Below are 15,303 nucleotides of genomic sequence, written 5' to 3' on the forward strand. Positions count from 1 at the left end.
AAAATAATTTATGTGTAATAGTAAATTCATAATTTAAATAAAAGTAAATAAATATTTTAATATTAATTTATAATTATTTTTATTAAAAAATATTTTAATAAAATTAAACAAAAATAATAAAAAAATACTTTTAATTGAAATTAATGAAATAACCTTACGATTTTATTATTTATTTATTTGAAAAAAATAATAAATAAATATAAACAAAGCCATGTGCAAACCATTTAAAAAAGTTATCAGAACTTAAAGCACCGCCCACGCGCTCAACTATCACGCGCTTCACACCACTGCAGGCTCTCCTGACTTCAATCCTAACCGTTGATCAAGCCTAAAATCTCAACCGTTGGTTGAATGTTGATATATCACTTCGACCATAACGCGCCGATTCTTTTCGGTGTCAGGCTCGGAAATCCAAGGCCCGAGCCCGGGCCCGGGCCCGAACCCAAAGGGCACTTTCGATATTCCATTCCTGTTTTGTAGATGGCTTTATTATTTGTGCGCTTTTTGTCTGAACAAACAAAAAAGCTTTTTAGTTCCTTCTCACTATTTATTAGAGAGAGAAATAAGAACCTATACGTACATGTTTAGGTGTATGTATATGTAGAAACAGTGAGAGAGAGAGAGAGAGCAAGCGTCTGCAGATTTGATGAGAGTTCAAGCCGCGGGGAGAAGCTGCTGTGTTGGATCTTCATTTCAACAGTTGCTTGGCATTTCGGAAGTAAGTTTAGAAGCACATGTAATCGTGTAATTCTTACTGCTCGCAGTTAGTTACTCAGATCACAGTCTTAAGCACTTTCGATTTTTGCTACTCTTTTTGCTTGCTCGTGTCGCTAGGTTGAAGTACAATTTATTCCGGATTCTGCGACGTGTTGGTGTGGAATCAGTGAGTTGAGCTTGGATTGTTGCCTGCAGGTCTAAATTGATTGTGTTGGAGGTGGAGTTAATTTTTGTGAAGGTTTTGTTTGTGATACTGAAGAATTTTGGGGGAAATTTGTGGCATGCAATCGCCTTTAGAGTCCTCTGATTTTTGGTTGATTGGGTGTTTGTATTCTGCCCTAAAATCTTGCTCGTGCATGAGTTACCGTGGTTGAAATTGCCTTTGGATAAAATATTAAAAGTTTAAGTTAGTTGGAGTTTGCTGGCGGGAGTGGCTTTTTGTTCTTCTTGGCCTTAATTTGGTAATGATTGGTTATTAATTGTTGTTTTATTAGTTAAAGCTTTCAGGTAGTCTTTTTTTTAACACTTTTATCTTTTGGTGGGAATCAATGTTCTTGTTTGTGCATTCTTTATAGCTCATGCTTTTTGCCTGATATTTTATCAAAGTTTTCTACTTTGGGGAGAGTGTTCATGTAGCTGAGAGACTAAGTTGTGTTTCAAAATTAGCCCGGTATGATTAGAGCTATACTTGGAAGAGTTTTACTATTTCTATGATTGGATAACCCTTATGGTTACCATTTTCTGCAGGTAAAGTGTCAGCAACCTCGGTTCTTGGCATATTAACTTTTGCGTCCAGCAGTGGCTTTTCTTGAGCAACATCTGGTACAACACCCTTATGTAAGTCAGCCATTGAGGTTAATCTGATGTACAGATGTTGCAGCGCCAGATTATGTTTAAGCAGCTTCAGGAACTGCAGCGAAGGCAGCAACTTCAGGAATTGGGTGATGCACGGAGTCAGGATTATATAAATCAACTTGTAGCATTTAAACAAGCTTCAGGGATTCAGTTTGCCCCTATAGTCAATGGCGCACCCGGTTTTGATTCACAAATGTTACAAACTTATGGGTCCGGAGTTTTTCAAGGCTCCCCCAATGGATTGGTTCTTTCACAAAGTCAAAACCATACTCTGGGTCCATTGGCAATGTCGCAGCCTCAGTGTGACGGATCTTTGTACGGCAGTCCTGCTTCTAATGTTGATAGGAGTTTAAATCTGCATCCTCACCTTCAAGGAGGATATAGTAATTCTGCTAGTATGTTGACAATGAATGTCAACAATATTCCAGGACTGTCTCCTATTCCTCCATTAGGCAATGATAATTCATTTGTGGGTCATCAAGGCAATTACTTTTCTGATCAGATTGGAATGGCAGGTGATTTTTTTCTGACCGATCAAGTATATCGGGAGAAGAATTTGTTCGGAGAAGCTCCAGTTCAAAGTTTAAATACTGATATTTTATCAGCTGACTACCCGCAGCAGGGATTTTCATTACAGAGAAGTTCATTGCTTACGGAATCAACGGAGAGGTATGGCCATACCGGTTCACATGGAACTGCGCCTGGACAAGTGTCAAAGATGTCACAGAAAAATGACTCTCTAGATCTGTTGGAGCAAAAAATCTTGTTCAATACGGATGGTAAGAGCTGGGTGTCATCATTTGGAAGTAAGAAAATTGGAACACCAAGCTTGGAGAGTACTGTGGAAAACCCATCTTATATGGATGCATCACCATCTATTCAAAGTGGTAGCTGGAGTGCTCTAATGCAATCTGCTGTTGCAGAAACTTCAAGTAGTGATACTGCAATGCAAGAAGAGTGGAGTGGATTGAGCTTCCAGAACCCCGAGCCGTCAACTGACAATCAGCCCATGAATTTCATCAACACTGAAATTTCACAAAATAATTGGATTGAGAGGAACATACACAATGTCTCCTCCCCATGTTCAGATCCGGAGCCATTGTTCCAGAAATCAAATAAGAACTATAATTTCCTCGATCTTAAGCAATCTGAACTCCAAACTCTGAACCAGAAAGATGAGTTTCAGTCAGAGTCTTCCCATGTATCAAGCCAGTATTCTCCTGGAAATACAAGTAACCTGGTTCAGACATCTTTGCATTCACAAGATACTTGGCCTACACAATGTAAGTGAACTTGGAAGTGGCATGCATGAGCCTAACTTTATCCATGGAAAACAACAAGCAGCCATACAGAAATTTCTGTTGCATCTTAGCCTTTTTTATACTGAAAGTCATGAATAATGGGAATGCTAAGAATTTCATAGATTGAATGACATGTAAAATTTTTGTAGCTTATTGAAGCATGCATCTAGAAGTAAATTGCGTCTTGGGCCTCAAAAACAAATTTGGAAATAAAGGGAGCTGGAAACACCACATCTATGTATACTTCATTCTTTCTTTATATCTTGATGGTTTGGAGTGATAATAACAATGAAGGTTTTCATTCCTTGTCCAGGTCATGATTTGGGAGGTCCAACATTGCCCCATGGGAGTGCGCCAGTCGGGAGCATTCAAAAGTCATTTAATCAGGTTGAGGAAAAGTTGAACCCTATTTCGCAATGCAATGCTATGTTTCCAAAAGGCGCATATTTTTTTGTGCGGTCCTTGAAAAAAATGCATTACTTTGTCTATTCTGTTCAGAAATCAAGATACATAATAACCAAGTTTATCAGGTCGACATGATGGGATGTTCCTTCCCTGGCATCCAGAAAAATATAGTAACCGTATCCTATTGTTAATTTTTTGTAGATGAACCAGATGAATGTTCAAAGGTATTCAGTACAATCAGATAGAGTGGCTCTCGGAGACAATATTGCACAGAACTCTGCTCTTTTGAATGCCTCCTCAAATGTTCAGGGTGAAAGTTTCACTGCTCAAAGGTATTTATAGTCTACACTCTACAGGGTGACACTATTTATTATGCCACCTTTATGCTACTTGGGAAATATGTCTATTATATCAAATTTCCATGTAGTTTCATGAAATGGTAACACACATTTTCTGTAATGTATATTTCTGGTTAACATTTGTTTGACCTTACTTTGTTCTGATTTTATTCCATTTATTTGCATTTTGTGTGATTTTTTGGACTCTGGTGATTTCAATGACAGTGAAATTATACTTGAGTTGCTTGGCAAGGATGCCGTAAGAAATGATCGAGCTTCTGGATTCCAGTTCAGCTCAAAAGTCTCACCCCTCAACGTATCACCACCAACTGATGCTTCTGCTGAATATTTTGCCAAACCATGTGATAACAGCCCTGTCTCACAAGGTTTTACCTTTAAACTGGGGCCTGCCGTTTCTGGGAGTCCGGATTCACATTCATTGTTCCCATCTTTGTCCATGGTGGGTAAAATAATAGTTTTCCTCTTAAATCTTGAGTCTTATGAGGGTCTTCAAGATGCCACACCATTTTTGTGTGAATATAATTCATTATATTTTCGTAACGATGATGTTAATATATTGCATGCAGGGGAGCTCATGCATGACATCTCTTCCCAATGATTATAATCAGCGCCAAACTCCAGTTATGTCAAGTTATTCAGCTGCTAAATACCTTCCATATGCCAGTGCTTCGTCACAAGATAGTTTCCAATTGAAAAGAACTGCTGCTGATGGTCTGGCATTCCAACATTCGGAGGAAGTAGTGCCCGCACAATCATCAAGGACCTCAGATGTGTCCCAGGGTATCCAATTTCTAACAGGGCTACCCATTCCATTGCGAGATAATGTTGCACATGGAGGTGTGATTTCCCAAAAACCTTTCCCATCCAATTTGCTTCATTCTCAAGATTCAGTTGCTGGCAATCAAAAGAATGGCTCAGGGGCTCCTAATCTGCAGCCCAACCAGAATTATTTAAAACATGGATATAATGTAGAAGACTTTGGCATATATTCAGGAACATCTGGATATTATGCACAGACATTGGAGAAAGAAAGTTTGATGAATAGAGGCTGGCTACAAATGCCTACTCCAGAATCTATGAGTACAACTGCTCGTTTAATGGGGTCTTCAAGAAATCATTTAGAAGCAGATGTCGTATCTGGTTCGTTGACAGCCTGCACATACCAGAAGCCCTCTAATCAAGCCGAGCAGAACGAAAACACAGCCCCAGCTGTTCCCCCTGGAGACATCAGATCCTTGGGCCATTTTTTGCATCAAAGTATTCCTTATGCAAGGAATTCTGGAGCTGAGTGTAGTAAGAATTTGCTTCTTAAATGTGATAATCAGCAGTCAATTTCTAGTGTAAAGAAGGACCTGTTTGGTGAGCAGAAGTCACTGCTCAAAGATAAAGCAAAAAATGACATGGAGACAATCTTGGCTGGGACATCTCCTGGCAGCATTAAGGGATGGAATTTCTCACAAGAAGCCCAAAACAACCAATTAGGGAGATCTGTATCAGATTCCCCTCAGGACTATCTACAGATGGAAAAATCGAGCCACAGTGGCCCCGAAACTCATTCCATTTGCAACAATGAAGGTTCAAATGTTTCAAATCAGTCGCAGATCAGTCTGCAAATGGCTCCATCTTGGTTTAAGCGTTATGGAACCTTGAATGGATTACCACCATATAACCCAAAAGCTGCAACTAATTCTGCACAATCATATTCTGGGTTGAGTATTGGAAATGTGCTGGACCATAGTCTCCCTATGCAACTAAACTCAGCTAAAGCTAATCACGGAAGTGGTTCATTGCCATCTTCGTCTGCTGCCTTGATGGTGAATAAGAATTTGCCAATCCCCATAGATTTTGCTAATCAAAATTTGACTGCTTTGAAATCAAAGAAGCGCAAACTTGCTACATTTGACATGTTATCATGGCACAAAGAAGTGAATTTTCATGGTTCAAAGCTTCAAAGTATCAGGTCTGCCCATCAGAATCTTAGATTAAATTATATTCTCATGTGGTTGCATTTTTACATCAATCATTAGACTTTCTTCTAGTATCAAACTCATGATGTTGCAGTGATCAAAAATACTAATTTTCCTTCACTAACTTAAGTTGCGTTGGCAGCATGGCTGGGTTAGAATGGGCACTGGTTTTAAATAGAAGGCAAGAGGAGGTAGGCGAGGTTTCCTATGTAATATACAAGTTCTATGTATTAATGAAGAAAATCCTGTTTTGTGAATTATTACATTTTCCAGGCCAAAAATGATGCTGAAGTTGTTAAGGATATGCCCCCTGCGGTTCGATCAAAAAGGCGGCTTATTTTCACGACACAGCTTATGCAGCAGATCTTTAGACCTCCACCAGTATCGATCATCTCAACAGATGCCACTTTAAACTATGATGTTTTTGCATATTCAGCGGCCAGATTAGAACTGGGGGATGCTTGCAACTTGACTAGTAAACCCACGACAAGTCTAGATGATGTGTATGAAAATGCCATTTTTAGTATCGAAATGACAAATGCAATTGTATGTAATGAGACTTTCATATTGTAATCTCTGACTTGTTAAATATTTCCAGGACACCTGACAAGCTAAAGACTTCAAAGGGAAATGGTTACAATTTCTCAAAAGCTGTGGAAGGCTTCATTAATCGAGTGAAGAAGCTTGAAGGAGATCGCTCAAGGTGGGCCTAATATGCATGTGTTATTATTGGTGACAATCCTGTTTGATCAGCACAAATATTACTGGCTTGAATGGTGAAAATTTCAGAAAATATTTACCGAGAGACAAACTGCATATCAATGAATCATTAGAATTCACAGGTGTCACCTAATCAGACTGTATGATAAGAGAAAACTTGGTAAAGAATTTTATTGTGTGCAAGTACCAATTAAAGGTGTGTGTTTAACTAGGTGCAGAATGAATTTGTTCAGATGAGATTATTCATAGTTTTGATTTCCTTTACTTTGTCTCTTGGCTGGATGATGTTACTTTTTTATGGTATATTTGTGGGGAAAATAATTGTCATAAATATGATGGTGCAGATTGGATAAAATTTGCTCATTGGCGGACTTCAAAGCTGAAATCCAGGACCTGGAGAAGTTCTCTACAATCAACCGGTTTGCAAAGTTCCACTTCAGGGCAAACATTGGCACGGTTGATCCAACCTCATCTTCTGGCCAATCTTCACTGCAGAAGGCAACCCCCCAACATGTAACTGGGGACCCAATGGCCAGGACATTACCCGAAACAGTAGATTGTCTTTCTTTGTGATCGATTATGAATCTAAGCATTCCTGACCTGTGATTACAGCATAAAAGTGCCCAGGTTAAGAATGCAAACTAATGCAAGATGGCCCCAGAAATCTCCTCGAATTAAGGATGTATCCTTCTCATTTTTGAGGTAGCAGTACGTATATAAATATATATATATATATATTAGTTCTGTATATATGTATGAAGGTTCTAGCACAGCTTAAGTAGGAGCAATGGATACATTTGTCAGACATGCACAAGTACTGTAATCGATTAATTTAGCTCTATATAAGGTTAAATACTTTCCTTATTGGAACACTTAGTTGTTTATTTTCTTTCAGTTCTGAGCAGCTCATGAGGTTACATATACCACCATATATTTGCTTTGCTGCTTTTAGTTTCTGATGGTATTCTGTAGCCCATTATGTAACACCGTGGATTGTGAAAGCTTCTGATGCCCTATCAAGTGATTTTATTTTATTTTATTTATATTCTTACAAGTTTCAGGGTTTGTTTTCTGGGAGTGATTCTTGGCCCCGGAGACTCCAAAGCCTCCTTTTGTCAGCAAAAAGACAAGATCTCTCTTTATTGCATAAAGTGTGTACACATGCTTATAGTAGTCTGTGCTTGACTTTATCCTCTTTATCTCAATGTGTGGAATGACAGGTCAGCAATCCCAAGATCCTGCTGCCATAGATAACAACATACAGCAACATTGACAGCAGTATGTCACGTCCAGAATCAGATTCTTCTGATTCATAGAAGGTGAAAAGGAGAAAAGATAGATTACTACCACCTGAAAGGTATGGATAATGAAGAGGAAACAGGTATCATTTATTTTTCAGTTATTCATTGTACTAGGGAACAAAATCTTTTTTGTGGCATGAAATTGCACACAGCTTGTGGGATTGGTGGGCTCTTTTCCTTGGGGCTGCTGACAGAATCTCTGTGTGTTCTTGCTTGGCTTTTTATGAGGCATGCTTATTAGTATTTCTTTTGATTTTTGTATTTGTTTTATTCAGATTGTAATAAATGGGTTTTTGTGTCCTTATCTCCCTTTATAATAATATGCAATGGATTTTGAGGTTTCCCTGTTGATATTATCCTGTTAAGGTGTCTTTGAGGTCCAGAATGTTTATTATTCAAATTATAGTATTCCAAGGTTTTAGTGTGTGGAATAATAACCATATGCATACATTTTCTCGTGGAAGATAGATCATATTCAAGGTTTCATCAATCAACAATCCTTTGAATTAACATGAAAAACCGAAAAAGTAAAAAAACAAAAAAAAAACTTTGTTTTCTACCCTGAGAAGTAAATCTACATTTACAATGAACTATTACTTTCCGTAATTAATAGAAGAGATATTGTCCAAACATTTATGCAGCAATATTTGATCAATTAAGGTTTTTGTATAGACCAGCTCCACTACATGTTTAGGGAAAATGACATTTTTTATCATGTAGATAGATATATGTGTATTTCTGATTATTAATTTTGTCTTGCAAATGTTGGCAAGCTATTTTACAAGATCAAAATGCAATCACATCAAATGATATGAAACAATTATTAGAATGTAACTTTCCTGACATGATTCAGTCTGGGATGAAGAATACTTTGGCACGAACATGCCGGCCATGAGCTCGGCAAACTTAGCATGGATTGACTTGTAAGGGCGCAGATCGGGCAATAACAAAATTTGATCTTCGATGTATTGCTGAAGATTGAGCACGCAGTTAAGCTAAGAAGCAAGCTCATCTGCTACACTTGCCTTGCTTAGTTGCTCCTGCGCCAAGAACATTCTCATGCTTCAAGAAGCTCTCCTGATCGGGTAGGCGGTGATGAAGGCAGAGGCTGTTTGATGGTATCGAAGGTAGGTTGGATTGGGATTCGACAAAGATGGAGATGGAATCATCAGACGAGGCGAGGTATAAGGACAAAATGGAGTGTTCTCTTGTGACTACGGCTACTACAAGGAGAGTCGCGGATCTCGGGCCAAAGGTCATCGAAAGCTTCGAAAATGATGGATGTTTGAGTAAGAACTTGAATAGCTTTCTGGAGTGGATCAATAAGAGCATGGAACAAAAACCGTCATTGTTGTAAGAACAAAGGCATACATTTTTAAGATCGTCGAGGCAACGACAAACGAGGACAACTAGTTATACTCCTGTGTAAAATGTTAAGTGAGAAACTACTCGACAGTGAAAGATGGATCTTAGCCGGCCAACGGTAGAACCAAAGATTGCTGATAAGTAGACAGATGACAAGAAGGCAAAAACAGCAAGGTACGAACGATTACAGTAGGAAAATGACGAATCTGGCTAAAGATGGTGACAAAACATCGATGTCGAGACTACCTATAAAGTATTCGGCATCGACAAAAAGCTCGAATCGGTAAGAAAATATTCCGGTGGATGAAGATGGGACGGCCTCATGTGTTAGCCATACCGTATCCAGCGCAGGGACATGTTCTTCCATTGATGGAGCTTGCGCAGTGTATGGCGAATTCCGGCATCCGCGTCACATTTGTGAACACAGAGTTCAACCACCGGAGGATCGTGAAGGCGCTGCCGGATAATGAAAGCATAAGTGAGTTGATCGAGCTGGCTTCGATCCCCGACGGGATGGAGCTCTGGGAAGACCGGAACGATCTAGGAAAGTTAACGGAAGCCATGCTACGAGTCATGCCGGAGAAACTCGAGGCTCTGGTCGAGGAAATAAACAGCGGCGCCGAAGAAGATAAGATTGTGTGTGTTATCGCAGATTATGGCTTAAGCTTTGCCTTTGAGGTTGCGGAGAAGTTCGGCGTCAAGAAGACAGCCTTTTTGCCGGCATCCGTCGCGCTTTTGGCCTTGGCTCTCGATGCGCCAAGGCTTGTCGATGAAGGGATCCTCGACTGCGACGGTAATACCGTTTTATTCGAGTTAAAATCTTTCCCGAATGATCGTTACATGTCGTAACGGGTATGTTGTTTAGGAACGCCATTGAAGGATGAGACGATTCGCCTGTCGCTGGACATGCCGGAAATCAGAACCGTAGACTTGGCATGGACGCGCATCGGCGACGCCGCCGCGCAGAAGATCTGCTTCAACTCGATGCTGAAGTCGATTGAATCTGCGAAACACATCGACCGGATACTATGCAACTCATCTCGTGCGCTCGAGCCCGCCGCACTCAAAATAGTCTCCGCATGTTCTCCCGTCGGGCCTCTCCTTGCCAGCGCCCGTCTCGGGTGTTCGGCGGGGCATTTCTGGCAAGAAGACGCGGCCTGCCTCGAATGGCTTGATGAGCAGCCGTCGAATTCAACCGTATACGCCGCGTTCGGGAGCTTTACCGTCTTCGATCGGATTCAGTTCCGAGAGCTCGCGCTAGGCCTGGAGCTCACCAACCGACCTTTCCTATGGGTCGTCCGGAACGATATCATCGACGACTCCGATAACGCCTTCCCAGACGGGTTCCTCGACCGGGTGAAGCTGCGGGGGAAAATCGTGAAATGGGCGCCGCAGCAGAAGGTGTTGGGTCACACAGCGATCGCCTGCTTTATAAGCCATTGCGGATGGAACTCGACGATGGAAGGCGTCGGGAACGGCGTACCGTTCCTCTGCTGGCCTTATTTCGCCGATCAGTTCCTCAACGCGACGTACATTGCCGATTGCTGGGGAGTCGGGTTGGCGGCGGTTAAAGATGGGAGCGGCGGCGTTGGACGGGAGGAGATTAAGAGGAAGATAGAGAGACTTATGGGTGATGAAAGGTATAAAGTTAGAGCTTTGGAACTACAGGCGATGGCCGGAGAAGATGGGACTTCTGGCAAGAACTTGGAGGAGTTTGTGGAATGGATCAAAGAAATTAAGTTGTAGGAAGACGATTATGTGTGTTTTAAGGATTGATGCAAGATTGTGGATGCGTTTGTTTGTTTGTTTTCTTTGGCATTGCATTATTGCAATATTTATTCACTATTCCTCTAAAGATTATGCCTTGTCTATACGCGTATTTTTTGAGTTATTGGCGCTATTTATCTAACAATTTTTATTTATTTTTTTCAAAATAATTTTATCAAATATACTCTGTCCGAAATGCTTTTGTAGTGGACTAAGAAGCGTAGTTAGTATAAAGGAAATAAATACTTTTATAAAAATTAAAACTATTTTAGTATTTATGTATTAGTATTTTAGTTAGATGAATAAAAAATGATAAAAAGAATACATTAAGCTTGAAACTAAGTATTTCCACACAAATTCACACTATTCCATCAATACAATGTTTAATAAAAATTAGGGGCGATTTTAAGTATGAGCAAGGTGAGCAACTGAAAATCCTAATTAATAAAGTCATATTTTAAAATATTTATTTATTTATTACTATTATTAATCAATCAAGGGTTTATAAAAGCTTATATGGCTAGTTCACATAGTGTTTTATACTCTCTTTGGAGTTTGAAGGTCATGAATCCATCCCAACCAACACGCTACTTTTAATAAGACTATTCATTTATTATTTTACTGATTAGTAAAGTGGTGTAATAAAATTTGGTTACTTTACATTTACAATTTATATAATAATATAATGATATATTTATAATTTACATCAAAATTAATATTATTTTAATATTAATATGGTAATTATTTATTTTTTTCGTTTTGTTCAATCTCATAACAAATTATTCATTTTTTTTAAGGAATGATATTATCTAATTCACATTATAAATATTTTTACAATTTATTTTAATTATTTTTATTATTTCTACTGTATATCAATATAATACTAGTATACATAAAATTTTGTGAAAAAAAAAAAATATATCTAGTTAAAATACTATATTTGATGAGAATATATTATTCTCCCTTTGTTGTTTGTGTTTGTTATATAATATTTAAATTTATGGATAGGAAAAGAAGGGAGGAAGGAAGGAGGAAGGATGGTGGGAATGGATGCCGGGAATGTGCACAACATGCTTTACAAGACAATTCATGAATCATACTAACTGCTTTTCTCTCTCTCTCTCTCTCTCTCTCTCTCTCTCTCTCTCTCTCTCTCTCTCTCTCTCTCTCTCTCTGTCTCTCTCTCACTGTATATATTATATGTATATTTGTATATGTGGGCTAGTGCATGCATGTGGCGTGCATGTGCATCTGCCACCTTTCTTACATTCACATGCATGCCCCCTACTTTTGAAAATTTCTTTTTTTTTTTTTTTTTTCTTTTATAAATTAAATAATTATATAGATTTATATATATATGTGTGTGTGTGATGTCAATTTCACTATTAGCTATTATTTGAAGTTTTAAGAAAATTTGCATTCATCACATGGCCGCTTTGTTACCAATTTAATATAAATATCATTTTCATTATAATAAGCACTTATCCATTTTATTATCCAAACACATCAAGTTATTTAAATAAATAATCATTATTCCAATTAAAAGAAATTATTTAAATAAAATTATTATTATTATTATTATTCACTGAATTTTGGCGTTCCGTACGCCCAAATTCTTCTTATATATATAACCGCCGTTCGCCTTCACCCGCCCTACCGTCACCGCATTTCTTCTTCTTCTTCTTCTCTGCCGCCGCCGGTGCCGCCGTATGGGTGTGAAGCGAGGAATATCTCTTCCGATCGCCGACCGAACGCGGCGGAGACGATCTACGTCGTCGATTTTGAGCGGAACGATCTATGGCAAACCTCGAGTCTCTCGCCGCCGTTGGATCGGTCAAGTCGACAATAATGGCTCGGATTCCGTCTCCGGCAAGCTATTGGCGCTCAGGAGCCTCGTTCCTTCCCGGAGCGAAGAGATAAATCCAGACCGGCTGTTCGAGGAAACCGCCGACTACATCGTGCGCCTGGAGACTAAGGTTTTTGTGTTGCAGAAATTGATTGAGCTCCACGGCTCGCAAAGCGAAGAAATCAAACAGGATGCTGTGTGAGGTTTGGTGCTCGATTTGCTCTCGCCGCCATTGGTGAATCCAAACGAGCTCCGTGGATCGATCCACGCCGCTCATCCTCACATCGTGATGGACGGCGTGGATCGATCTGGTGTTAGAAGTTCGCGGCACTGCCAAACAGCGAGACAGAGGCGTTTGTGTTTTTTTCAAAAAAAATATTATAATTTAAATTATTATTATTTTTAATTATTTATTTATATTGGTTAATTAGCAGACCACAAATGAAGAATTAGTTTTTTTCTTTTTTTTTTTTTTTTTTTGGATTATTGCATTCATTGAGTGGATTTGTTCCTATATTCATTCTTTTGTGAAATCATATGGGCTTCAATGAATTCTTAATTGGCCGCTTTTATTCAGAGTGCCATGTTTGTATATTTGGAATGCTTATTTATTTATGTACATTTTCAATTAATATGAGCTGATTTACATATATTTTGTTTGGTTTGGGTTTGCACTTTGGTTTAATTATGTACAACAATACTCTAATACTCCCTCCGTCCCAAACAAGGTGCAACAACATTTACTTTTGGCACGGTTTTTTGGGTGGGTAGTATTAAGTAGGATAATTTAGAAATTAGGTGATGGGACGGAGAGAGAAATATATATATATTTTTTTATTTAGATGATGTGAAGGGATAAAGTGTGAGGTAGTGATTAAATATAATTAATTATTTTTTATTTTGAAAATATTACAGGGTGTTTGGAATATACTAAAAAGAAAATTTTGTAGGGCGTTTAAAAAGAGGGAGTATGATAACTTTTACATTTTTTTTTTCTTTTCATAAAATATTAATTTAATAAAAAAAAAATTCAAATCCAATCTAGAAGAAAAAGAAAAACACTAGAGATTGTTGGTTATAATTGGTATTGTATTTAGTCAAAGATGATAAATGTCTAACTATCTTTGGGAAGTCTTGTGTGGGAGGCGCAAAAATAAGATAATAGTTGAATTATGAATGAAAAGGGTGTGTTTACTTGTGGCATTTTTTATTTCTGATATTATTATTATTATTATTATTATTATTATTTTTTATCAAAAAACATAAAATCAAACACCAATTTTATTTATTTATTTATTTTATTACACTAAAATCTATATTTACATTCAAAATGTCACATAATATATATTTATATCATATCAAACAACTACTCCCTCCGCCCCTTATCTATTTATCAATTTACTTTTTGCACGAAGTTTTTGGAATATTAGTATTATATTAGGTTATGATATGAATAAAATAGAAAAAACTAAAAAAACCTTATTAGTATTGTGTGATATAAACATAACGATATTTGTATAATATATTGTAAATTGTAAAAGTATTTTTAATGTTAGTAGAAAGTACATTATTAATGAACAGAATATTTCAATTCAAAATTTTATAATTCAAAAAACCAGAATATAAAATTATAATCTTACCAAGAAGGACACCGTAAGTAAAAGATAACTTACTGTAAATTTCTTTCCAAGTTACAAAATTCAATCACTTTTTTAGTTATGGACATAACTAAAAGAGTAATTATATATTATATTATGAAAAAAATACATGTTTTTTTTTAAAAAAATTTGTGTTGCCTTTTAATTATATATTGTGGTTTGAAATTGATTTGAATTTTTATTTATATAATATTTTAATATGATATATATTTTTAAAAATAATGTTATATTTTTATTAAAAATACTACCTTGGTCCCACATACAATGTCTTCTACACGGTAGGCACGTTATTTTAAGAAGGGTATAATTAGCAGATAATTAAAAATTTATTAGTCAAAATAATTATCCTATAATATAAATAATTATAAATTGAGATTAAAATAACTAATTAATTTAATTAAAATTTTAAAAAGAAAATTAAAAAATTTAAAATGAGATTAAAGTGTGTAATATTTTTTTTTAAAAAAAATGACATGGTATGTGGGACGAACAAAAACGACAATATAGACATGGTATGTGGGACGGAGGGAGTAATATATAATAGTATTAATTTTGATTTAAAATTGTAAAAGAATAAATCTATTAATTTGTCAACCCACAAATGCAAACTTTAACTAGTTAATATTACTATAAAAAAAAAAAAGAAGGTTGAGAATATTATAATTTATAGTGAATACTGGCCTGTCTTATTTCCGCCCAAATAGTTATGAAGGATATTGGGTTGAGAATATTATAGGGCTCAATTGGACCGGGTTTTAATGAGAGAGTCTGGGAAGGATCCTATACTAAGATCCATGACTGACTCCGGTCCAGATTTATTATATCAAGCCCGGTCCTTTACAGGGTTAATTTGATCTAGGCCGGGCAGCCCAGCCCATTGGACACATTGAGCTCTATTTATCGATAAGACGTTTTTTACGTAGTCCCATGGAATTAATCGAGAATACGTAAACTCGTAAAACTTAAAACCACGATTTATCCTTCGTATAAATGAAATGAAAAACATCCCAAACTGCAAAAGCGTCACACGCAAGCTTTCGCA

The 15,303-nt window shown here is 37.2% G+C and overlaps 3 protein-coding genes across 8 annotated transcripts; all 3 read left to right on the plus strand.

The window, feature by feature from the left end:
* The first annotated feature begins 528 nt into the window (after positions 1–528).
* LOC127258164 (uncharacterized) lies at positions 529–7,363 on the plus strand. Of its 6 annotated transcripts, none has more exons than XM_051284890.1 (11): positions 529–718; positions 835–934; positions 1,465–2,855; positions 3,187–3,260; positions 3,480–3,610; positions 3,842–4,076; positions 4,204–5,597; positions 5,735–5,795; positions 5,878–6,107; positions 6,203–6,307; positions 6,669–7,363. In XM_051284890.1, the coding sequence occupies exons 3-11, from the start codon at positions 1,589–1,591 to the stop codon at positions 6,895–6,897; spliced, it is 3,726 nt and encodes a 1,241-aa protein (XP_051140847.1). In that variant the 5' UTR covers positions 529–718; positions 835–934; positions 1,465–1,588; the 3' UTR covers positions 6,898–7,363. The 6 variants fall into 6 exon arrangements, with proteins under 6 accessions (XP_051140847.1, XP_051140845.1, XP_051140846.1 ...); XM_051284888.1 differs by having other exon boundaries at positions 835–912; XM_051284889.1 differs by having other exon boundaries at positions 835–883.
* Positions 7,364–7,482: 119 nt separating this feature from the next.
* Positions 7,483–10,880, plus strand: LOC127258167 (UDP-glycosyltransferase 83A1-like). Its single transcript, XM_051284895.1, has 2 exons — positions 7,483–9,783; positions 9,856–10,880. Exons 1-2 carry the CDS (start codon positions 9,294–9,296, stop codon positions 10,734–10,736), a joined length of 1,371 nt encoding a protein of 456 aa, XP_051140852.1. The 5' UTR covers positions 7,483–9,293; the 3' UTR covers positions 10,737–10,880.
* Positions 10,881–12,466: 1,586 nt separating this feature from the next.
* On the plus strand, positions 12,467–12,805 carry LOC127258074 (uncharacterized). The gene has a single exon (XM_051284714.1). The coding sequence runs from the start codon at positions 12,467–12,469 to the stop codon at positions 12,803–12,805; it is 339 nt and encodes a 112-aa protein (XP_051140671.1).
* Positions 12,806–15,303: the final 2,498 nt, after the last annotated feature.

The sequence above is a fragment of the Andrographis paniculata genome, unplaced genomic scaffold (assembly GCF_009805555.1).
Source record: "Andrographis paniculata isolate CXL003 unplaced genomic scaffold, ASM980555v1 Contig59END, whole genome shotgun sequence".
NCBI lineage: Eukaryota > Viridiplantae > Streptophyta > Magnoliopsida > Lamiales > Acanthaceae > Andrographis > Andrographis paniculata.